Source organism: Grampus griseus (genome assembly GCF_964374135.1).
Source record: "Grampus griseus genome assembly, chromosome: 13".
Classification (NCBI taxonomy): domain Eukaryota; kingdom Metazoa; phylum Chordata; class Mammalia; order Artiodactyla; family Delphinidae; genus Grampus; species Grampus griseus.
The window spans coordinates 55056342-55082605 of NC_139007.1; the positions used below are offsets into that span (position 1 = coordinate 55056342).

The 26264-nt window shown below is 36.1% G+C and overlaps 1 protein-coding gene across 2 annotated transcripts in view; it reads right to left on the reverse strand.

Moving 5' to 3' along the window:
* Nucleotides 1-26264, reverse strand: part of PTPRK (protein tyrosine phosphatase receptor type K) — a 569144-nt gene that overhangs the window by 257847 nt on the left and 285033 nt on the right. For both annotated transcript variants that reach the window (XM_082669093.1, XM_082669092.1), the window contains exons 4-5: nucleotides 17495-17576; nucleotides 14871-14986 (exon numbers count right to left, since the gene is read on the reverse strand). In XM_082669093.1, coding sequence (XP_082525219.1) covers nucleotides 14871-14986; nucleotides 17495-17576 — 198 coding nt within the window. The remainder of the gene's footprint in view (nucleotides 1-14870; nucleotides 14987-17494; nucleotides 17577-26264) is intronic.

A 26264-nucleotide genomic window follows, 5' to 3' on the forward strand; every position in this document is an offset into this window, starting at 1 on the left:
TCTCTTCTACAATATATTCTATATATGTCCTTTTACCTTTTTGTGTACTGAAATCATCCTGAAGGTAGGGCTTCAAATTTTGTATTTTTTCTTCCACAGCATCGTATATGTAGTATGTTATCATTATTTAGTGGGTACTCAACTTCTTTGTTAAAATGGACTAAAATCGCTGGTATTTTTAGAGACAAAAGTCATGTAAAACTTCCTTAGTTTTTCATAAATTTATATAACAAAATATATAAAAATCATTAATTAAAATTAATAATAAAAGGAAGCTACAAAAATACAGAACCTCAAGGACATCTAGAGATCATTTATGCCAAGCTCCTTCTGAACTCAGAGATGTTGAGGACCATCAGGAGATCACAAAGTTGATTACATTGTGTTTGTATTTGTGTGTATTACTATACTAACATAACTATATATGCTTATATAGGATACACATTGTTTCTATAATTAATGAGCATAGTACACTTAGGTGCTATTTATCTCTTGAAATAAAATAACAATAAAAATAATTATAGAGTCATAACATTCAGATTTTTCTTCAAAAATCATTTAATAAGCGTCTCCATGTACCTCATATTATATTAGCTATTACCTTGGTTCTGTCACTGTTCTCTATTACAAACCTTCTGTGATAGTCATTTCCATTTAAAGATTATAAAATCAGAATTCAGAAGGATTAAAAATGTGATACACAGCCTGTTAGTAGCAGGATTAAAACTCAAAACTAGGTTTAAAGACACAAAATCCAGTAGTATTTCCTCTAAAATAAACCAAAGCTGCTTTTTGTTTCATTTGTATCATAGGTACAGTCCAGTGAGTTGATTATTTGTTGTTGAGCCTTGATCAATGCATTGTATCAATGAGAAATGTAATCTACTATATTAGACATTGCTTTATTTACTTCATTTGCTTTATTTACTTTCAGTAAGGCATTACATTTCAAAGTAGCAATTCATGATATGTATATTTCAGAAGTCAAAAATAATAACTTTTTCTTTTATAATCCAAACTAATAGGTCTTTGCCTGCCTACAAGCTATCAATTTAGCAGAGTAGGCAGGGCTATGGAAGAAGGAAATAAGAAGTAATGGTAAATTTATCTCTTATACAGCAGTGTTTGCATATAGTTTTCTACCTTATATTCTTCAGTTCCGGGCTCTTTATCCTGCTTTGAGATTTTTTATGTGATTCTCCATTTCAAAATCCCCAACCTTGAGAAATACTAAGAAATGAACCACAAAATTATACATCCAAGGATTATAACCTAGCACTTTGTTTTTTCATTCCTCTCCCTTCCTCCCCAGATCCTTGTCATGCTTTCTTATTTATTCTGTCTCCAGTACAGGTTGCTGAGACTCGTCACTTACCAAGTAACTCTAGGCAAGTCACTGGAATTACTATTATGACTCCACTAGTAAACTAAGTAAGCTTCATCATGCAGGGTGCATGCAGTATTTATTTGACAAGTTCAGTTCCTGGCATAAATTAGTGTAGTGGTAATATTGGTTAATTCACAGTATCTATAATAAATTGTAGCATTAGGATCACCTGTCAGATTGTTACAAATGCAAAGTCTAGAGATCGCTCTAGATCTACTGAATCAAAATCTGCATTTTTACAAGATCCCTCGGTTATGCATCAAGATATTTCAGCTTGAGACACTGGTTGAAAACATGATGGAGGTCCTGTTCCCATGAAAAGTTGACAGGTCTAAAAATGGGTGTGATTCTCGCCAATGAGAAATAATAGGAATAAGCCAAGTCATTTCCAGAAAGGTTTCCTCACTTCTAGAGAAAACACAGTGGGTCCTCTTTTCTTTTTCTCAATGTCATGACTAAAATGCTGAGAATGGCACATTGAGGAGAAAGACAGGATCAGGTTCTTGATCACGTCTCTAAAACGGTGTCGGCAGCTACTCACCTGAGTCTGCCCACTCTCCCCCGAGAGTGTACTACCACTTAATAAACCCTTACTTTGTTCTCTTGAGAAAAATTTAAAGTTGAAATAAAATAAAATGGTGTCAACAGCTCTTAGAGCCCCCCTATTTCTGGACTTCCTGTTAAGTGATGTAATACGTTTGGTTTTCTATTACTTACTTTCAACTTGAAATCCTAAAAGCTAATGTGATATGGTTAAAATATGGAACAGTTTATTTCAGCTTCTCTTTTCAAAGCTTGAGGAATAGAATTAATCCAATTTAATTTTAAATTCAATAATGCAGCACTTAGAACCCTTGGAGAGATTATTTCACTCTACTGACTTGAAGAAAAAATTAAATTACATTTATTGCTTTATTTATTCTTCACTGCCTTTCCTGGGCACATAATGATACAGGTCTCCTCCATCCTCTTAGAGGTGGAGAAACTGGAAAGAGACTGTTTTCCTATGTTTGGTATTTAAGTTCCTATTGAATAATATTAAGAGGACCGCATATAATTTGTCAGTACTTGCCCTTTTTCCAAAACTAACGTCTGTAAATTTGCACACCATAATTAAGTAGGGTTGATGTGACTCATACGACAATCCAGCCAAATTAATTCCAAGGACCTGGGGGTTCCTTACTGGGGCTTGTCTGCCATAGGAAATGTTTTTCTTTCTCATAGGTATGATAAAGCTATCATCATCATCATCATTATTGAACAATTAAATCAAAGAATTTTAGAAAAATGAAGGATCATGGCAAACTTAAAGGTTTAGAAATTTATAAATTTCTAAAATTAGAAACACTGTTACTATTTTGAGAAAAGCACTCATTTACATCCGTTAGAAATTATTATATTGATTTCAATAGATTAAACCAAAAGAAAATAGCATTCCTCTAGGAGAAATTACCCTAAAATTACAATACTAAGTTCACAGCATATTTACTGTACGGCAATGAAAGTATGAACAAGGCAAATGATATTTGACACAGAAAAAGAAAGAGGCAAATATTGTAATTCTGATATAACGTAGGGTAAAAATGTGCTGGCGATAGCAAATTACTAGAATCAGGATAATTAACCAAGTTTCACAAAAACTGTCAGGTATTAAACAAGAAAATGAAGTTTGACCTAAGAAGTGAAGGTGTTTTTGCAATATTGGGACAAGGTGAACAATACGAGGAGCCACACAAGAGGGCAGAGTAAGTAGACGGAACTATGGGAGATGATACCTACGTTCTAGTCCTGCAATGACTATTTATTAGCTTCACAGTTTCTCATTACTTCTCAAATCTCTGCCTTTTCATCTAAAAATGGGGATATCAATTTGTAACAGCTTATTCAACAGAGATGCTGAGAATATTAGCTGAGACAATTGTGCAAAAGTTCTAACTGCAAATCCTGGTAATAGCAATATTATGAAGATAATAAACAAAACAATATCTAAGTGGATAATATATTTGATAACTGTCATGGTCTTTTAATATATCAACTTGACAAGGCTACAGTCCCCAGTTATTCAATCAAAACACTAACCTAGGTGTCTCTGCTAAGGTATTTTGCAGATGGGATTAAAGTCCATACCCAAATGACATTAAATAAGGGAGAATAGCCTAGATAATCTAGGTGGACTTGATTCAATCAGTTGAAAAGTCTTAAGAATGGATCTGAGGCTTCCCTGAAGCAGAAGAAATTCTACCTGTGAAGAGCAACTTCAGTCTGTGCCTGAATACTCCAGCCTGCCCTCTCGAAGTGCTTGACTACAGACTTCAGACTTGCCCAGCCAGGTTCCACAATAACATAAACCAATTCCTTGCAACAAATCTCTTGAAAAAAAAAAAAAATCTATCTATCTATCTATCATCTCTCCTTCTGATCTGCTTTTCATGTTTGAACCCTGACTAACAGAGATGATTTTGTTACCAGAAATGGTTCTGGAAGAAAAGAATTTTAGGGATGAGTTTTCTGATTTGGTTTGGTTCTGGGTTTTCTGGAATTGGTTCTCTAATCTGATTAAAGGTACAAAGAACTCCAGTGTCATTGGTAAAGAAGACAATGCTAGTCCATAGCATGATGTAGTAACAGAGATATGCAAAATATCACCATTAGATAGATATTCTTGATCAAATACCTATAGAAGTTTAAGTTCTGGGTAACCATGTATTTGCTACCTTGATATAGATTCTTACAAAACTAAAATCTTTAAAGAAATAGAAAAAGAATCCTTTGACTATCTAGAAAAGCAGGTAGGAGACTTATAAGGAAAAGAAAATTTATTATCAGACTTTGACAGCAAGGCTTTATGCCACAAGAATATGAAGTAACACATTTAAGTTACTCAAGGAAAGAAAATGCAAATGAAGGATTTTATAACCTTCAAAATTGACATAAGAACCAAGGGCACATATAAACTATTATCAACATCCAAGAACTCAGGGAATATTATTTACATGAGCTTATTCCTGTGGAATCTCCCAGAAAATAAGTTTCAAACAACCAAAATTACTAAGACATGACATACATACTGATGATGAACATTAAAAAACATAGCTACACATAGAACTAACACCAAATAAGAGCTAAATGGGAGAGAGTACAATATGCAATGGCTCTATGCTAACAATGGAGATAGGGTACAAGTATTCAAAACAACATGAGATTTTAAAATGAGTGATTATGGGATATTGTAATTGTCTCTTTCTCTGTGTCATTGAGAACCAAAAATATGAGTGTGGAAAAAAAGATGTAACTGACAAACTGTAATAAAGAAAACATTAAGTGAAAAACTTTAGGCTTGAATTTGAAATATCAATATAAACTAATAGTTATTTTACCTTTAAATATATATGTATATTTTTCTTAGTTCTGTTCACTGAAAAGATCTAGCAATGAATACCCCTCAGCATTCACATAATGGTCCTGAAATATAATTTCTCAAAATTGTAAAACAGGGCACCAGGTCTGAAAGAGAAAATGTGCAAGATGACACTGACATCAGATAGCAATACAAGAAAGCTATCGAAGATTACTGAAGTTATATCAAACGGACACTGGAGCCAACCTGGGATGATGTGAGTCTTAAAAATAGTATTAATTGCAATGAATTGAAGTCTATTAAATATGCCTAAATCCATAAATTCTTGATATTAAAAAAAAGAGGAAGAAGAATCAGTCACCTTTGGAGGATGACAGGAACCAACTAATTATATTAAAAACCAATAATTAAAGCAAAGATTTGAGAAGTTACCATGCCCTTCCTAAAATGAACTATGACACTGGGTAGCCAGATAGGAGATGATGATAAGTGTGTCTTCATTAATTAAACAAAATACAAAAGAAATAATAAAATTAGAATATCACAACTTACAACCACCAGGAATGAACATAGGCATTAAACATCAATTGGTATCAGAATCACAAAAAGAAATAGGAGACATTTTGTGCCTCTGGTAATCACACCATGCACCTCCTCTAGCACTGCCACAGGATCAAACTTGACTCTAGATCTGGCTGCCAATTTTCAGGAAACTCAAAGGAACATGTTGAACTGAAGAGGACATTTGTATGCAATCAGTAAAATGCAGACTGTGTGAAAACTACAAGTCAAATGGCCTGGGTTCCTCAACAGATAAATTGTGACAAACACAAGAGAGGACAAACACACAGATTAAAGGGATTCTAAAAGACATATTTTTAAAAACAGACAAGACTAATCTATAGTATCTAAGGAGACTAAATATATGTAAGTGGAAAAAAAACAGGAAAAAAATACAAGGGCTGAAAGTCATGATAGTTATTATTTGTAGGGGTAGGCTACAACTTATCATTTGTAGAGAGATGGCTCATTTGTGTCTGGGATGGACCACTTGGAAAGAGCCTCTACGATGACTGGCAAAGCCTTTCTCTTGACCTGTGTGGTGGGTATCATAAAAATTCATTGAGTCATAGTTTTTCATTTTTGTGAGGCTTTCTCTATGTTTTATTTTCAAATAAAAGAATTTTATAAATATACTATCTTTAAATCAGACTGCTTTTCATAAAGAAGAAACCCAGCCCACTGCCAGAGCCCCATGTTGTAACACTGATCACAGGAGCTCGATGGAAAGTTGTAAAGTGCTTGACGTGACCTGAAAAACACTGAAAGGGCAGCTCTGAGAACAGTAGGAGAGTGCATTATTCTTGTACAGAAAAAGCAGTAAATTGTTATTTATAGATATTGATAAGAAGAAATCCTTGAGCTTCTATGACTGCCAGGCCTTTCGAGTCATGTTCCAGGGATACATAAAGAAGATAAAGACTATTCCACACATCATTCATTTATGGTCAATTATGTAATCTGTAGACAACAAACTCAGAGTTTATGAATTATTGAAGAAGGAAAAGAATGCATCGTATCTTTAAGGCACTGAGCTGTTTATGGTAGAAAGCCACACAAAGTCAACCAAAATGACCTCAGGAATATTTGTAAGTTCTAAAACTTAAATATGATTAAACTTTCTGATGCTCATTGTTACATACATACACACCCAAAATGCCAAGGGTAAAAGATAAACATTACAATCCATGATACTTGGTCAGTGATTTTACTTCAAGACCAATGATTATAATTCTTTACATGAAGCCATGAAGGAAGAATATAATGCCGTGAACTCGAATAAAACAAGGTCCTCAGGAAAAGCAGGACTGATAAGAGTGATAGCCATTAGCTACCAAATAGAACATGGTCTCTTAAGTGGAGCAGAATTAATTGTAAATCAGCATATACACAGAAAAAAAATCACTAATGCTTAAACAGGATAAACAGAGAAAATTAGAATTAAGTAGCAGGCTAGCGTTCATCTATCAGTTTACAAGGAGTCAGGAAGGCACAACAGACATGGTTAATACTCTTCTCTGACACGGGTCCTGTTCTGTGAGCCACAAGATACAGAAGGCAAGGCTGAAAGCACCAACAGCCTTCCCACAGATGAATTCTCCTAAGTGAAATCGGGAACACCCAGAGGTTTCTAATTTGGCCACAAGCTTCAAACTGTCTTGGTAAAATTTTTTTAAGGCTAAAGAGTCAAAAGGAATGGGAATGTCTCCTCATTTTTCACTCCTATTTAGGAAAACTCATATGCAATTATCAAGGCAGAAGGGGCAAAAAGTAAACAAACGCATGGAGCAGGTAAATTAGTTCCAAGACAGAAAATGAGAAAACAAATTCACAGACCGGCTGTAAAAAATAAACGTTTGAGGAAATTTTAAAAGCCATCTTTATTATTTCACTCTTCCAAATTCTTTCACCTGGTACCAACCAGACCCAAACTCTGTGTCTTCTTTCATTGGTCCCTCTCCTCCCCTCCTCACATTTTTTCCAAATCCACCGGCACTGTCCAATCCTAGGCCTTCACTACTTGATGTCTGTACTGCCAGCAGTAGCTTCTTTCTTGCTTTTGTCTCCATCATGGCCTAGTCCCAACCCTCCCATAAACTATATTTACCTCAACTTCCCATTGTGAACCTTACACTTCAAGAAGATTCTTCTCTTGATGTTCCTACCCCACCAGCACACACATACACTAAACCGCAGTGATAACCATGCCCACTTAATCCTTGCTTATCCAAGTCCTATATGTCCTTCAAAGACTCTATCAAATCTTCTTTAATTATTTCACCAAACACTTCAGTCTGTGATGCTCTCTCTCAACTCTGAAAAAGCACTGGGCTTAGATTCCAAATGATCTTTTCTTATTCGGTTATACAAGCATCTCTCAGGGCTGAAAGGATCTTAAAAAAGCATTCAGCCTCATGCTTAAATGTCCTCTACATCTCTAGCAAGTACTTAACCAGATTATGCTTGGACACTTCCCCTAATTTTACTACCTCCTACAGTAGCTCATTCTAGGTTTCAACAGCCCTACAATTACAAAGGTCTTCCTCATAATCAGCTTATATCTCTCACCAAATAGCTTCAAACCACTAGTTATTATCGTACTTTACTATCTATAAAAAAACAAACTAAATCCCTCCTGTATATTCCCAATATTCTAAGATTTTAAGAAACTTATCCAGTCTCCCACAAATCTCAAGATATATTTATACGATGTACCTTTAGCCATTCTGACATCATTTCTTCAACTTTACCAAATGTCCTAGTAATTATATGCTGCCTTTTGTTATTCTAATATTTCAGATATGTGTCAGCCACTCTTAGGGCCAATCTCGAAAATGTCAGAACTTTCACCAAGTCTAGACATTAGGACAATTTCACATTATCTCATTCCTTTCTCTCCCCACCCCCACGATATCCAATGTGAGCTGATCATATATTAAATGTTTAATCAGTTTGGCTTTGAAATAGTCCTCTCAAATTATTTCTCAATGAATTGCCCACTGTAAACTGCATGTTTCTAGGCATAGATTAATTCCCTCCAACATTTTCCCTTCATTATAATAAATGGAAAATTACCAGATTTTTTTTTCTCAAAAAGAAATAGTTTCAGCGATAGTAAAATCTCTTGTGGAAATTAAACATGATACAAGGTTCCAGGCACTTCATATGACAGTATAAATAGATACAGGAAAATACTATAGCATGGCAGCATCAAAAAGAGCTTTGTGAGCAATGACTAGTTGGCCTTTGAAACACTGTAGTGATATATTTCACCAGATAAAATTTTTGTACTTTCAAATTATTCATTTTTTAAAAAATCATGCTTCTCATTTCCAATGCTACATGACGATGTTCCCATGTAGTATAGAAACAAGGCTATTACATTTGCCTGGATAGATAAAACACTTTATGGCCAGAAGTTTCAGACCAACCATTTTCATTGACCCTCAGCTGGCAACAGTTGGTACTGCGAAAGGTCAGCCTCTCTCTGGTTGTTTTTTAGAGCAATCTGCACCTAATTATACTAATTTTACTCTCAATGTATTGCTTAATTATCTATTGCTCCAGAAGGAATGACATTTCCTTTGGCTGAGAAACTAGCTGTATCACACTACATTAGCAGTGACGAGCCTCACCAAGGGCAAAGTGATGGCTGACTTTCCTGTTTTGGCAGGCCTACTCAGGAGGCACCGTGTCAGCACCTGGGGAGATTACTGAAAGACTGGCCCAACTGCCACAGCTTTGATGGCAATCTGCATAGAATTACCAGTCACACATTAAACAGCCTCATTTCAATTCACCAAAATGAACGGTGCCACCAAATCTCCCCACACAATTCCCTGCTTTCAGTAACTCCACTGTTGAATTTCTCTGTCCAACCCAATGATGCATGCCCACCAAGCTCTGTAATGATGGATGGAGTCATTAGCATTTTAGTTTCTACACTGAACCTGAGGCCAAAGCATATGGTCTGACAGATGTTCCAGCAATGGGTTCTATTTGACTTGTCATGTAGGTGTCCACTTACACTGGACCTTCATGAAAGAATACTAATTTGTAAGTTACAGTCCAACTCCTGTTTCAACTTTTTCACATCCTCGAACGTTATAACGTGTTCTGATAATAGAACACTCAGAACATGCTTTATTCTATATTTCAGTTTACACTGATGATTAAAAATCACCCTTGAACCTAATCAAATGACTTCAAATGGACAAGATGGACAAAAATGCAGGTAATGTTTGTACTAGGCTATCGCCATCTACGGCAGGGGTCCCCAACCCCCGGGCCACGGACTGGTAAGGCTTAGCTCCCCATCGCTCGCATTGCCACCTGAACCATCCCCGCCATCGCTAGCATTGCTACCTGAACCGCACCCCCTACATCCGTGGAAAAACTGTCTTCCACAAAACCGGTCCCTGGGGCCAAAAAGGTTGGGGACCGCTGATCTACAGCATGATTAGTACTGCCAGTGATTTGGGTATTTGAGGAAATGTTTCATATACTCACTTTCTCCTCATTCATGGTTTATTAAAGTAAACTATATACAGCAAATTGGATAAATCTTAACTTCTGACAAATGTATATACACCCATAGACCCAAAGCCTCAATAAAGCTATATGACATTTACCTTACCTCAAAAAGTTTCCCTGCTCACTTCTGGTTCCTAATCACCCCCCAACCCCAGTCAAATACTGTTCTGATTTCTAGCACCATAGATTAGCATCTAGAGAATCATGCACTCTTTTGTGTCTCTTCTCTTCCAGAAAGCATAACATTGCTGAGCTTTATAAGTCCTGGTATCAGTAGTGCACGCTTTCTAATTTATTGCTGAGTAGTGTGAATGAACCACAAATTGTTTATCCATTTTCCTGTTAACGGACATTTGGGTTCTTTACAATTACTGGTTGTAATGAATAAAAAAGCTGTTATAAACATTCTTCCACAAGTCTTTTTGTGAACACATGCTTTTATTTCTCTTATGTAACTACTCAGGAGTGGAACTTCTGTGTCATACGTTATTGTTCCCTTATATATTCACTTTTTCCTGCGATCACTTTATCTACTACCCATATCATTGTGTTGAAATAAAAAGGACGTGACTAAAATTTTTAACCCACGAACATATATAACCTATTTTTTTTCTTTCCTGTGAGAAAATTATCTGGTACCTCTCAGGAATATAAACAGACATTTTTATTATTTTATTTCACTATAAATTGAACACTGAAAAACATTAAACATTAAATTGTACATTAAAATCTCACTGATGATCTTATTTCCTATAACCTGGGTTTTATCATAAGCCTTAAGTTATGATCCACAAATTCTCTACCATTGGGGGTTCCTTAGGAACACAAAATGGTATAGTTTTAAAACTTGTTGTAAGCATTATAAAACATCTGTTCATGTGGGGAAAACTGCAAATTGTAAGCTGAAAAAAAAAGTTGTGTTCATATCTAGAATGCAAGCTACTTCACTGAGCGTTATGAAAGAAAATGAATTTGGAAATTCTCTAGGAGCAACTAAAGACTTTATCCCAACTCCCTTATCCAATATGAACTGCATAACATACTTTTTTAAACTACATCCCACAAAACCTCATGATTTCACCAGATTTATAGCTTGCTGACACCAATGGACTTTTTTTTTTTTACACTAGAGCATGATATATTTTATTGAAGGTATTTCTTTTGGTTGTGCTATATACATTATGCATAATGCTACACCAATGGACTTTTAAAAACATTCATCCATATTGTTTTATGCATCAGTAGTTTGCTCAGCATGTGCAAGGAGGTTAATTTGGCTTATGTATTTTGTCATTGTTTTCTAAATGTCTAGAGTGAATGACCTTCTTTTAAGACTCTCTAATTTTATAATCTGAGATCTTGCAGGAAAGAAAACTCTGTAAAGGGACTTCTCTAGTGGTCCAGTGGTAAGGAGTCTGCCTTCCAATGCAGGGGACGAGGGTTCCATCCCTGGCTGGGGAACTAAGATCCCACATGCCGCAGGGCAACTAAGCCCATGCACCACAACTACTGAGCTCACGTGCTGCAAACTACAGAGCCCACGTGCTCTGGAGTCTGCACGCCACAACTAGAGAGAGAAAACCTGCACACCACAACTAGAGAAAAGCCTCTGTGTGACAACTAAGACCCAACGCAGCCAAAAAGATAAATTAAATAAATAAATATTAAAAAAACAAAAAGAACACTCCCTAAAGATATAGCAGACCCACTATGATATGTCTTATGGACTATCCCAGATTATCTCAGGTAAGTCACTAAGTGTTTGCTTTTTTATGCTCCATTCTTTAATTTACCTAATTTGTATGTCATTTTAAACAATAAAAATGACTGTAATATCAATTGTAAGCTAAAGACAATAAACAAGTGCGAAGTTATTCTCTAAATGTATTTCTATACATAAATTACTTTGAATGTCATATACTATCAGGTATTCACGGCAGTTGTAGTGTACCATTTTTCATTTAAAATAGAAAATTGGAAGCTTTCTAGTTTTTGCTCTTTTACACCATATTCAAACATTTACCAATTGAAGCTCAATATTATTATATTATATAAATGATTTGGAGGACATAAAAAGTTGATGGCCATTTTTATTACACCTGACCATGGCAGGTGTAACAGCTACTCCATTATTCCATTACTTTTGTAATAGGATGCAAAGACCTTTCATTCTGAGTTACTTCAGAGTACATTCGTTCACAGCAGTCAGCAGAGACTTTAAGCAGTTGTTCTCACAATGATACTTAATTTGAGGAATGATTTTTTTCCCCACACAAAACTAATAACTTAAAAATTTTAGGGGGATTCCCTGGTGGCGCAGTGGTTGAGAGTCCGCCTGCCGATGCAGGGGACGCGGGTTCATGCCCCGGTCCGGGAAGATCCCACATGCCGCGGAGTGGCTGGGCCTGTGAGCCATGGCCGCTGAGCCTGTGCGTCCGGAGCCTGTGCTCTGCAATGGGAGAGACCACAACAGCGAGAGGCCCGTGTACAGCAAAAAAAAAAAAAAAAAAATTTTACATTCCTCCATGAAACAAAAAAAAGGTGATCAAAGCCATGTTTCAGACCATCAAAAATAATGTAGAGACCTGGTTTAGCATCTTACAGCTGGAAGGGATTTTGGTCTCTACCCACACCTCCTTTAATAGATAAAAAAATCTATGGCCAGGAAAAGTTCAATGAATTCTCTAAGCCAATATAATTAACTGGGTTGTAAGAATTAAAGAGTTAGAATTAAGGTTAGAATTAAGAACTGGGCCCCTTGACCTTTAGGAAGTTGTTCTACACCAAGCAAAAATAACTTGACATCTATCTGTGTGTGTTGGCCTGTAGATGCATTGTCGAATCAAGATTCTTCTTCCTTTATTATGTTTCTACTAGTTTCAGCAAAAGATGGATCATTTTTTTTAATCATTGGCCACTTTCTGATTCACTCACTCTATAGATGTACACATATCAATTACATCTATATATCTACACCTTTATCTCTATGTCTCAGTCTTATTTATTTGAAAACAACCCTAAACCAGGCAATTGATAATCTTCAATGTTTCTTAAATATGGAGAAGAATGATTCAAGGGAATAAGTTAAGGTAATTTAAGTGGTATTATTGAAAAAGGCAGAAAAGCTTTTTCATGAATAAGCATGTAAATTGCTGAAGAATTGGGCAATGTCAAAATAGACGAGAAATATATAAATTCACCTTGGAAAATGTAAAGAGAAAGAAGAGGAGAAAAAAGAAAGCAGAACAGAAATTGAACAGAATATTTTTATCTCTCATCTTTATTTAAAAAATGGCAAGAGGAAAATTTTTTAAAACTATAATGAAATGAGCCAATTTACAAAAGTAAGAAACAAACAATAAATGAGCAGTATTTTGACTGCAACCCACTCAGACCAGTGGGGCCAGAAAGTCTTTGTTGCCACAAGGCAGCTGGTGTCTAAGTACACAAAACCCTTTTTATTTCAACGTCCCATTAAATCCTGGGGCGTAAACCCAGGGGCAGACTGCAGAGTCTCTGGTTCTCCAAGACAAGACTATATAGGTAACAATAAAAATTAAATGCCAAAAATGTCTCTACCTAAATGACAAACAAGCAAAGTAATTAGAAAATATATCTAAACACATTCTTAATACTATCAGTATATAGGCTGAGAGAGAAAGTAAGAGGGATTCTAACTAGATGTTTAGATGATGAAACAAGTTGTACATTATACAATACACTCTACAGGAAGAATTATCTTATATTTAAATATCTGTAGTGGAAATTAGCATAATCACAGGGAAAAAAGGAGAGAGTACATTTCCTTTTCACGTATTCAGGATGGTATCCTGATATGCACATATTAAATAAATTACAAAAGTAGCTATAATTAGATTTATATGAAATACATCTGTTATAACATCTGATTGGATGTGGGAATTGAATGAAAAAACACATTTATAACACCCAGTACAATATCAGGCATTATACGCGTATGATTTCAATAATCATTGATTATAATTATGATCCCAACTTCCTGAAACCTAATGATGATCCTTGACACTAATTTTCTCTCTCTAAAGATACCATAAAACAAAGCCCGATGTCTATGTTCAAGAAACTAAGCTAATGATTTTCCTTTTTGGTCTCTATTGGCATTCTCAGGAATTTAAAATTCTAACTAATTAAATCCCTTTCCTCATTCTGATGCAAACAGAATTAAATAATAATAATAATAAAGGTGCTCAGAGAATATTATTTCTTACATTCTAGCTTCAAATAGTCTGCCCTAGGTCCAGCCTCAAGGCTTTAGTTGCTCTTAGCTCCTCCCACCTCCCCACCCACCTCTGTCCCAGGATTGACAGATATTCTCTGAGGATATGGCACATTCCTTAGTCACTGTTTTCTCACAGATTCTTTTAAAGCTCTTTGTATGCACCATTTACATTTCCCCAACATGTATGCTAAACTGCAATTCATTAAATACACATTTTTTGCGGATTTAATATGTGCAAGGCAAATATCTTGTCCTCAGATCTGTGATTAACCCTTATACACAAAAATCCTGAAAAACAATTTTAGTTGGCTCTCTTCCAATTCACATTTCCAGAAATACTCCCAAAGGTTTCTTAAAATACTTTTGAAAACTTTATCAGAGAATGACAGTTCCTGCTTAAGTACTATGCTCTTGTAAGTTGTTTTCAAAATGTTAAATGAGACATTTTTCATTTTTTTCCTATTTTGAATGGATCTAGAAAAATTGTTTTTACAGTTTGGACATAACATTAGAGAATTATGATTCCCTAAGGAGTTAATGAGTAACTCACCCAAATACTTATTAACTATACACTGTTATATTTTTATTCATATTCCAAAAATGGAAATATCTGAAATGAATCTGCAGCGAATTAAATCAAACCTACACAAAAGACAACCTGTCACACACATATTCCACCCCCCACCCCCCCACACACACATACAGGGAAAAAGAATTTGTGATTTTTTAAAAATCAAGTGTACCCTTTAGTTCAGCTGCCAATGCGGCCTTACCTGCAGCCATAACTTGTTATGTACAGCGTCTCTCCCTGTAGCGATACACTGAAATGTAGCATTCTGCCCTGCATTGACCTCTACGTCCCCCAGACGGAGGAAATGAGGAGATTTATCTGTGAAGACAAGAAAAACTTACTTTTTTCCACATGAAGAAAACATGCCGTGTTACTTTTTCCCAACAGAATAATGTTGTTCATACTTTTACCTTCGGCCAAGATTAATGTCGTATGGACGAAAATTTCAGTTTTCTCTGTGCTGAAAGACATTGTTGCCTCTCTCACGCTAAGTTCTCTTTTTTAAATAGTTTTATTACGTATCGCCCCATAATTGCTAGAGCAATTCTATACAGAGTGAGCACCCAACGATTACTGCTGGAGGACCCCTGTAGCATGTTGCATACGGGTGATAATAATAGTTACAAGTCAAAGCAAACAAAAGAGATCAAATAGGCACAAAGCAGAGCATAATAGAAAACTATAAGAAAAACACAGAATGACAGCTCAAAAACTGACATATACATGGCTGTTGAACTATTAAGTTACAATTTAAGCAGTTACATCTTTCTTTTCTTTTCTAAAGAAATTTCAATAACTATAATCCTCTAGTACTTCAAAGAACAAGGTAAGGGACTGTTTTTCTTCCTCTCAGAGTATTAGCTTAACTGTTGTTAAATCCACCTCCTATTCCTTCATAGTCCTAAGAAAGTTACCCAAAAGAAATATTAGACCAACAAAAAAGTGATGACTGCCATCAAAATATACATGAGTTACATGACTGTCAAACAAGCATTCTCTATAATTACCTTTTAAAACTGAAGCTTATTCAGGTTTTCAACTGAAAGAAAACATAAACGGGAAAAGCTAAGCCTCAGTGAGTAAAGATAGTGCATGAAGGATCATATCACAATGAAACTACTGTTGTGCTCAATTTCTGTATTTTTTAACTTGTTTACTCATGAAAGCCTTTCTTTAATATCTTCTTTCAAGAAGTGTAAATGAACAGTAGATGGAAACACCGTTCTCATATATGAATGGATTGAAGGAGTTTAGTAAACCAGCTTGAACTTTGAGTGAGATAATTTCTCCTTTTTCTTAGAATACACCACATGTAATAAATCATTTCACCTTTGCCTGCTACATCCTTCTCCAGTGCCTCACCTCAGTAGGTGCTTCAGAAAAAGGAATGCTTGCACTAGAACACAAGCTAGAACAGTGGTTCTCAAATTGTGAACTCAAGACGATCAGCATTAGTATCACCTGGGAACAATCAGAACCCAGTGAGGGGCCAAGCAATGTGTGATTTGCCACATCCAGTTGGTGATTCTGAGGCACACTAGGGTTTGACAACCAGTTAGCAGGAGCATGAGCCTTGGCCCCTGGTACGGTGCCCCCTGTGCATGCTGCTTACAAAGTATTAGAGAATTTCCACCAGGAGGGTTACTGAACAGATCATCTAGAATTCATGGGCCCTATAAAACACTGCTGTTGGGAGATATAGCTTAAGTCTGAATTTATACCAACCGTTTTATGCCTGGCTCTACTGAATGCATGCAGTAATTGCCTTTCAGAGTATGTGATATAAACACAAAAGTAGTTACCCCATCTGAGACCAATCAATGTGCATCTAAGGACATACCAAACTATGTGTTAACAAATTGAGTTTCTTGTTTTGTGTGCTTTCTATTGTTTTGTTGTTTAATATGAATTAGCCAGAAATTTATTATGACATTAAAAACTTAGTCTTAAGTTTGGAATAAGATGAGTTAATTCATTTTCTTCATTTCACCCCAACTTTCAACTTAGCAGATCACATAAGTTGGTGAGGCTTCTTCTTATTTTCTTTTCACTGAACTGATTTGTTATTCTTTGCTTTCCTAGGCAATTTAATAATACCAAAAAAAGGAAAGAGTCCTACCTAGAGTTTCATTTACATTTTTAATTTTTTCTGTCAAAAATAATGTCAACTAAATAAACTGAAGATCTAACAGGCTTTATTAGGGGATTCATGAATCAGGCAGCATCCCAACTATTAACTATAAGACAGATCAAAGGGGTTGTACAAAATGGAAGGTTTTTATGAGAAGAAGAGTGGGGCAAGGGAGCTACTAGCAAAAAGAAAAGAAGTAATTATTTTTAGGCCAGGACATCTTCTTTGAGGAAGAAAAGGAACAGCAAGGGTTTTATGATTCAGATCACCTCTTCTTCCTCTGGGAGATGGAGACGGATCACAGGACAGATTATCCTACTGGTGCTTGACCATGAAATCCAGACTAGTCAATTAAGATAACATTTCTGGAAGAAACTGAAACTGCAGTTGGATCAGGTATAAATCTAGGTTTTGTATTATGAACTTTTAGCATGAGTGACGCCATTTTGGGACTGTGGTTTTCTTTTGAACAGTAATTAATTAAAAGAATCCTTTAACATGTGTAGTACAAGTCTGAAAAATATTTGATTCAAAAACTCTAGAAATATTTCAGTGTTCTTTTAAAACTGAACAAAAGGCTAGGAGTAACAACAACAAAAGAGAGAGCAATGACCAAGTGATAATCAATAGTCACTACCAATATAAGACAAGTGTTGAAAGGATATAGAAAAATACAGTTCTTAATCACAACCTACCACAAGGATAACTCAGGACTTGGATGTCATCAATGGCAATATAACCACTTCTTCCTCCTGAGACTTCAGCTTCAAATATTACCTGTCAGGAAGAAATAGAAAACACTTACAACAATCATTTTTAAGGAATTTTCACAGTGAAAGAAAAATAGCTATAACACACTTATGAAAATTAAAATTTAATTTTCGTCCAATAAGAATTAAAATTTCATCTTATAATGTGAGTAATTTCCTAAACCTTGTACAGGTAAACAACATTTTTTTGAAGAGCAATTAAATTACTGAGGTCAAGCAGTTCTCACTAAATTTCTTAAGCAACTATTATTAAGTGTTGTAGATTTCCTGAATGGGCAATATACAGGCAGAATGAATAGGCAGATATAGCAAATCTCATATCTCTAAATTTTCCCTTATTGACTTTTTCCATTTTTGTTATTTATTTAACATATATTGAGCACCTACAAATGTGCCAAGCAGTATGCTAACCAGCAAAGACATCAACTGATCTAAGCTTTTAAATAGCTGAATTTTCAAAGACAGAGGTCATCAGATAGATTAGTGTTACTCCAGGCAAAAGGAACCATATACAATGGAATAGAACAGAAATCTGTGTTTGGGAAACCAAATGAATGTAATCTGTATAGCTACAAAGACTCAAGAGGGAAGAGATGAAATTAGAGAAGTAGGCATGGAAGACTTTGAATACCATGGGAGTGAAGTCAGAAGTATATCCTGTCAATGATTAATAAATTAAAATATATATATATTAAATATATATATTATTAATAAATATTTTAATAAATATATTTTTAAAAATCAATGTTCAGATATAAGCTAATGTTTTAGAATTTTGTTGTTACAGTCAATCACAGAACTTCGTAAAGACTTTCCCTTAGTAACGTGTGCTGTGACTCTTCAAGAGAAAACGGATTAAGCATGCCACATTTCAACATTTTATTTGACTATGGGCTCCTTTATTCATGGAGAGACATAGGTTATCTTTGGACTGTTTTGCAAAACGTTTTAGGAAACATATTGGAAATTGATATTTAAAGTAGGAATAAAATATAATCAAATTGGTGTATTACAAATATATTTGGCTCAGGACTTCCCTGGTGGCGAAGTGGTTAAGAATCTGCCTGCCAATGCAGGGGACATGGGTTCGATCCCTGGTCTGGGAAGATCCCACATGCCGTGGAGCAACTAAGCTTGTGTGCCACAACTACTGAGCCTGCGCTCTAGAGCGCGCGAGCCACAACTACTGAGCCCACGTGCCACAACTACTGAAGCCCGTGCGCCTAGAGCCTGTGCTCCGCAACAAGAGAAGCCACTGCAATGAGAAGCCCACGCACTGCAATGAAGAGTGGCCCCCACTCGCCGCAACTGGAGAGAGCCCGTGCAGCAACGAAGACCGAACACAGCCAAAAATAAATGAATAAATAAATAAATTTTAAAAAATAAAAATAAATATATTTGGCTAAAAGGTGGAGGATGGCCCCAAAGAAGGTAAGACTAGAAACAAATAATATGCTAGTAACAGTGAACACAGAAAAATGAGAAGAAAAAGGAGAGATAAAAGAAATAATACTAAGGAAACAGACAAAATAGAAATTATTGATTCATTAGTTGTTTAGAAATAATAGGAAAATTCTCATTCCTGGCCTGGGCCCTTAGGTAGATAATGCTATTGTCTGTTGTCAAGAAGGAGGAAACTTCCCACAGGTCTCATAGAAATGGCACCTAAGAAGTGGCCAAAGCAGGTAGCTTTTATGCTTTTTAGACAAAGAAACAATAAATTTGTGAGGAAGTGACAGGAAATAGTTTTGGGTGCTCAATTAGTGAAGAACCTAAACAGAGTTTGGACCTGGGGTAGTAAATTAGTGAAGTGGCAAGGTTTGTTTACACAGACTTTTCAGCTCCGCATTCTCTATCTCTGCTAAGAGATAAGAGTGATAAGGGTGCTCTTCTACGCCAGATGCAGAGGGTACACCTTTCACATGAGAGATTTATTTCCTGTTTTCAGAAAGACAGAAAGAAGGGTCAGAGTGTCCCTCTTGCCCTGGCCATTTCTTAAGAAACTAATTGAAAATAATCAGTATACCATTGAGGCACATTTTGGGGCAGCCTACCCCATGACCCAACACTATCAGGATCCCTAGCCAGAACACGTGATACAGAAAAAGATACAAATTTGAGGGAGAAGATAACTAAGTACATTTCAGACATTTCAGATTCCATTAGCCTAGGATACATATGGGGTAAATGCTTAGGAGATAACTAGACAGATATATCTCAAAGAGAAGAGATGGGTTTAAAATAAAGCTATAGATTTGGAAGTCATCATCATGGCAGTGAGTAAGCTATAGATTTGAAAGTTACAGGGATTGGTGAGTAAGACGGCATAGAAGATAAAAAGCAGCAAACCATGAAATGGAAGGCAAGAAGACAGCCAGCAGAAGTAAGGCCAACAAAGTACGATTCAGACAGAAGGGTGGAGGAAGGCACTCCCCCCAGTCAGGCAGGTCAACACTCCCACCAAAAGGATTAGAAAAGGCCAGATAAATTACAATGACCATAATTTTAAAACATCAGATATCTGCATAAACAATGGCATCTAGATGAGCACAAATTTTAGGAGGACAGGATCTCTCGAGTGTGATCCCAGGATCTTCTTTCCCATGGGACTATTTGCCAATTCTGGAAACAGGCTGTGGTTCTAGCTCAGCACAGATTTAGGGCCTCTATGGGAGAAAGTGAAAACAATGAAGCTTGCTGTAACTGTGTAAAAATAGAACAACAAACTAGAAATTTAAGAGTCTGAATAAAATAGATGCAAACTACAGCAAAAAACATGAGCTGTAGGAGAGAGGTCAAGGGAAACTAAAAAAGTATCAATTAAAGTTAGCCATTAAGGGTTCTCTGGTAACTCCACTAAAGTGGAGGGGGATAAGTTTGATTGTTTTTACTGAGCTCTTACTATACTCAAGAGACTGTTCTAACTGAGTATGCTCATTCATGCTCACATCTGCTGTTGTTTCCCTCCTCTCTTTCTCTCTCTCTCTCTCTCTCTCTCTGCACACACACAAATTCATTACATCTTCACTACAATCATATGAGGTAGTTATTATTTTTATCCTCAATTTAAAGAAAGTTAAGTGACTGCACCAAAGTCTAACAGCTAACAAGTCGTAGAGTCAGGGATGGACCCAAGTCAACCTCCAGGATCTAATCTTCCATCAACTTCACTACACTTCCTCTCAAGATCAAGAAACAAACACAGTAGAACATTTAATTTAAATAGACTTTAAATTTCCTTTAAAAGTCTAGTATGTTAAATTTTTAAAGTGTTATTTTAAATAGCAAACTAATTAGATATTCTATTGACTAAACAGCAGTATCATCAATCAGCATTACATCCTTCCCATTCTCATACCATATTTACATCCACCCCAAAGCCAATGACAATAGGACACAGCAGGCTGGGTGGATGGTTCACCTCCCCTCCAATCACTCCCATCATAAGCTACCTCCTGTGTTAGTTCTTTTCTACTTCAAGTTTGCCCTTTATGACTATTAATTTCCCTGGAATAAGTTAAAGCTGAGAAGTAGGAGAATGAGGTTTTGGGGGGAAGACAAATATTTCATGATGAAAGGAGGGCTAACCTATAAAGACAGAAATATATGTGTGTGTATGTGTGAGTGTGTGTATATGTGAGTGTGTGTATACATATCATTTGCATTTCATGTGAAGGTATTTGATATGATAACAACTGTCAGGTCACTTTCTAAATATTGGAACAAAGGTTTAGCAAGAAATAGAGAGGGAAGTAGAGACTTTAAATAATGTATAACTTGGAGCAATTGTGGTACAGGCCACTTTCTTGGGGGTGAGAAAATTTGTATTTGACACACAACTCTCCTATTTACAAATTCTTGAGCAAATCACATAACCTTTAAGAGCCAAGTCCCAACCCCATAATATGGAGATAATGCAGCTTTCATTACAAAGTTTTGTGAGGATTAAACAGTAGCATCTGTAAAAGTGCTAAATAAACCAAAAGGTAAGATTATGAACATTGTTAATATAGGACATTTGTATAAGTATATTCCAGGAAAACAAGTTTTACTTGCTCGAATGGTAGTTCAAGGAAAGGGAAAGTATAGAAAGAAAAAATGAGAAAATTATTTTTGGAAAAAATACAGTCTTATGAATAGACCACACAGCTGAATAATTAATCAGTTAATTATTTCAGGTTTGTTACAGGCAGCATTAATTAAATTATTTTAATTCTATGCTTATCTTAGTTTTACTTTCTCGAATTGTTTTACTTGGTAGGTGGTAAGTTTAAACATGTTTACTACACCCCTGAGGAAAAGTTTCTTATTTGTGCATTTAAACTGAGCTTTATTCTGGAAAATAAAGTTAGGCCTTGATTTAAAAGGGAGTGAAAGAATTGGTTCTTTAGTAAAGAAAATAAAAATGTTTCTCTTTTTAGTGACTCATTTTCCCTAAGTGTTGTCTCTGCCTCATTAACTAGAGCAAGAGGAAATTTCTAAGATCAGATTCCTTTACTGCTAAGTATCTAATCAGCTTTATCACTTTATCAGAGCCCTCACCTTGTAAGTCTCTTCGGTCCACTCAGGGAAAACCAATCTCAGTAGCTTAATTATGCAAAACTTGCTTGGGCTAATGCTCAGGTCAGAGCTAATGCTCGGTGTCAAATAGAAAACTAGGGCTTCCCAGGAGAAGACAGCAAGGGAAGCCATACCAGATGTCAACTTGAACCCATCCAGGAGGCCAGCCTGAGAACAGAATGAAAGGGCTCTGCTTTTCATGCTGTTTCCACTCCACTCTGTTACCTGAAATACTGAAGGTGATGATTCTAATCAAATTTTTGCTACTCTAGCAACATTCTTGGACTACTAACTAAATAAGTGAAGTCAAGTCAAATTAAAGGAGGGGAGGAGGCGAACCCTAAAGAACAAGAACAACTTTATCTTTTGGCAAACTGAATTAACGCAGAAGTACCTCATACAATGGAAAGCTGAACTCAAAGTAAGGAGCCTGGGCTCTGGTTGCTGGTTTGCTATCACATGTAACCCAGGCAACTAATTTAACCATGTCTTCAGAGCCTCAGATGGGCAACACTGGCCTTGCCCATAACTCAGGTTTGTTGTGAAGATTGAATGGTATATGTGAAATGATTAAATGATATATGGAATGCCACGTAAGACAAGACATTATGGATATGAGAAAAATCTGAAATAAAAACTTGCACTTAATTTTCTTTCAATATATCACAGTGTTAAAAGTGTAGGCTCCAAAGTCAGATATACGTTGAGTTCACATTCTTTAAATGTTAACTTTAACTTATAGAAAAACATATGTAAAGTTACTTATGTAACTTTAACTGATGTACAGTCTAAACCTAAGTTTCCTTTTCTATAAAAAGAAACTATTAGTATCCACCTCAGGGTTAAGGGGGAATTAAATGAGATAACACACGTGAACCATTTAGCACAGCTCCTGGTACATGGTAAGCATTCTAGGTTAAGGGGCACCACTGCCATCATGGGAAGAAAATATCCATAAAGGACACATGTACTAAAATGAAATTTCTTCCCATTCCCTCCTCCCTTTTCAAAAACTTAACTCTCTGCCCTGAATTTGGAAAATTAAAAAAAATTTAAAAAACCTTAGAATAAACTGGTATTTCATTCCCATAAACCTCCTCAAATATGTTTTCTGTGATTTGAAGTTTTAAACACTGAATATTGTTAATGTAAAGTTCAAAGTAAATTACACATTTGTCTTCAAAGAATAAATGTAACAAAATGAAAACCTACAGAATAGAAATAGGTTTATTTCTATATGTTCCGGTCCAAATTTGGATAATGAATAAAACAGTCATCTGTAATAAAATAGTCACCTGAATAAAACAGTCATCTTAACCAACATTACTAAAGCTGCAGGTCCATCCGTATCAGTGCTCTGATGTCAGTGTGAGGCCTCAAAGGAGGAGCTGTGCTTGACTCAACTTTGTGTCCTCAAAGCTTATTCTTACTACCTGGCACATAGCAGACATTCAGTAGATGATAGCTGAACAACAACAATAACAAATTATACATAGATATATACACACACACAATGTATAATATACATGAACATAAGTATGTTAGCATCATTAAATATAATTGACTTCTCTTTATCTCATGTAAACTCTAAACATTGGATTCTCAAGGATCCATCCCAAGCCACCTTCTCTCTTTTTGCCATACTTTTCACCCTGATAGGATAAAGGAAGATAAGCCTACAAAAAGACAGAGGAAACTGAGAAAAAATAAAGTGTGTAGAGATAAAAAAGGGAAATGGAGGTACATGGTATCATAAAAGCCAATAAAAGAGTATCTGAAGGAGAAGAGATGTCAGGACCAAATGCCGATCAAACACTAAGTAAGATGGAGATTAAAAATACCCTCATATATATCTTATAACTAGAAGTTGGTACACTGTAAACAACATATCCCCACTTCTCCCAAACCCCAGACCCTAGTATCCAACATTCTAGCCTCTGTTTCTTTGAGGTTTTTTTTTTTTTTTTGATTCCATATATAAATGATGTCATACCAGAGAACACAAATTTCTGGTTATAAGATGAATAATTTCTGCAGATCTAATGTATAGCATGGTGATTGTGTTTAAAACTACTGTATTACATACTTGAAAGTTGTTAAGAGAGTGAATCTTAAATGTTCCCACGACAAAAAAGAAATGGTAATTATGTGACAGGGTGGTGTTAGCTAATGCTATAGTGGTAATCATTCTACAATACATACTTGTATCAAATCAGCACATTGTACACCTTAAACTTACATAATGTTATATGTCAATTATATCTCAGTAAAGCTGGAACAAAACCACTCCTTATATGTAACACTGTGATTAAGAGTGACCAAATAAAGTACCATCATATGAAGTAACAGAAATGGAAACCATATTAGATAATAATGAAGAGAGCAGAGGAGTGGAGATGTTTGTAACCCTCCTACAGGAAGTATGCCTGAATCGGTGGAGAAATCTAACCAAGGATGGAAGAAGATACGGGGTCAAGGGAAGCGTTCAACCTTTTATTATCATTTTTAGGACGAAAAACACTTAGATGTTTTGAAGTTGATGAGGATGATTCAATTTGAAGGGAATGTTTGAGTGTACATTAGAGAAATAACTGTTCATGTGAGATAGGATAGCACTGGATCCAAATCACAGGTCAGAGGAGGGGCTCTACTTCTTTTATAACATGAGGAAAGAAGGAGAGGATGAATGAAGATATGAGTAGGATTTGTAGGATTGGTAGATAAGGGAGTTTCTCCTGTATGGCCTCAGTTTTCTCAGCTACAAGGGATGGGCTAGTGGGAAGGAGGAGTGGTTGGAGTTTGGAGAGAAATGAATGGAGTAGAATGGACAGAAGAAGAGAAAAGGAATTGAAAAGAAAAATGTGATAGGATCTCCAGGAGTATTGTGGGCCCATCTGAAGTTAGTGACTGTGTTTTTCTAGTGATCCTGATCTACCATGGAGCGTGATTCTATTTAAAATAGAATTTGCTTGATTTTAAGTTCATAAAAAGTAGACAGAAAAAAAGGAATCAAGGAGTTTATGGAAATAGAAAATGTGACCAAAAAGAGATTACAAAGAAATCAAATTTTGATACAATGAGCAAATTGATGAATTAGCAAAAGACAGATGGTTTGATCAACGGATGCTCCCCATGAGGCTGATGGATGATCTCAGTGAAATTAATCAAGTAGAAAGAGCTTAATTTATGTTATGGTCAGAAGGTGAGATGCTTACATATAAAGCTAGAACACTTGTGAGATATTATAAGATCTGTATAATAAGAGCAGCAGGTTAAAAAAGGCAGGTGGGCTTCCCTGGTGGCACAGTAGTTGAGAGTCCGCCTGCCGATGCAGGGGACACGGGTTCGTGCCCCGGTCCGGGAAGATCCCACATGCAGCGAGGCGGCTGGGCCCGTGAGCCATGGCCGCTGAGCCTGCAGGTCCGGAGCCTGTGCTCCGCAACGGGAGAGGCCACAACAGTGAGAGGCCCGCGTACAGCAAAAAAAAAAAAAAAAGTAGGTGATTTTTGGAGATGAGGAGGTGAAGGAACTACCTAGGGACTTTCCACAAATATACCAAAGCCATCAGGATAATGGTGGGCCTTGGGAGTGAAGAAAGCAAGTCTGACACCAGTACTAAAGTTCAGGATGAATAGAAGAAAATGACTTGGGATCCAGAGGAAGGCAATCATGAGGGTGATGGCATGGTTCAAAGAATTCAAAGGGGCAAGGGTGTTTCCCATCCATTAAACTGATCCTAAGTTGCAAGGTATTAATATCTGCCTTTTTAGAGACTGTTTGGGAAGAAGTGTCCTCAGTCTAGATCCACAAACAGAGCATGATTATTATAACATAATTAATTGTCTCAATAAATTTTCAAGGTTTATCTTTACTACTGAAATATAAGCTCATTGAGGGCAGTGACCTGTTTATCCCCCACAGCATCAGTGAACCACAAGAATCCTGTTGAAAACTGGGGCTCGGAAAGAGTTCCAACATGTTACAGAAAACAACCGTGCATCAGTTAATTCTAGCTAATAGTTTTGCTTTCAGGGGAATTATGGGATAAGGTATTTAATTCACTTTTACCTAACTCATAAAATTTGGTTGACATAATAAAGTGACTCTCCCTTGAGAAAGTTTCAGATAATTTTCC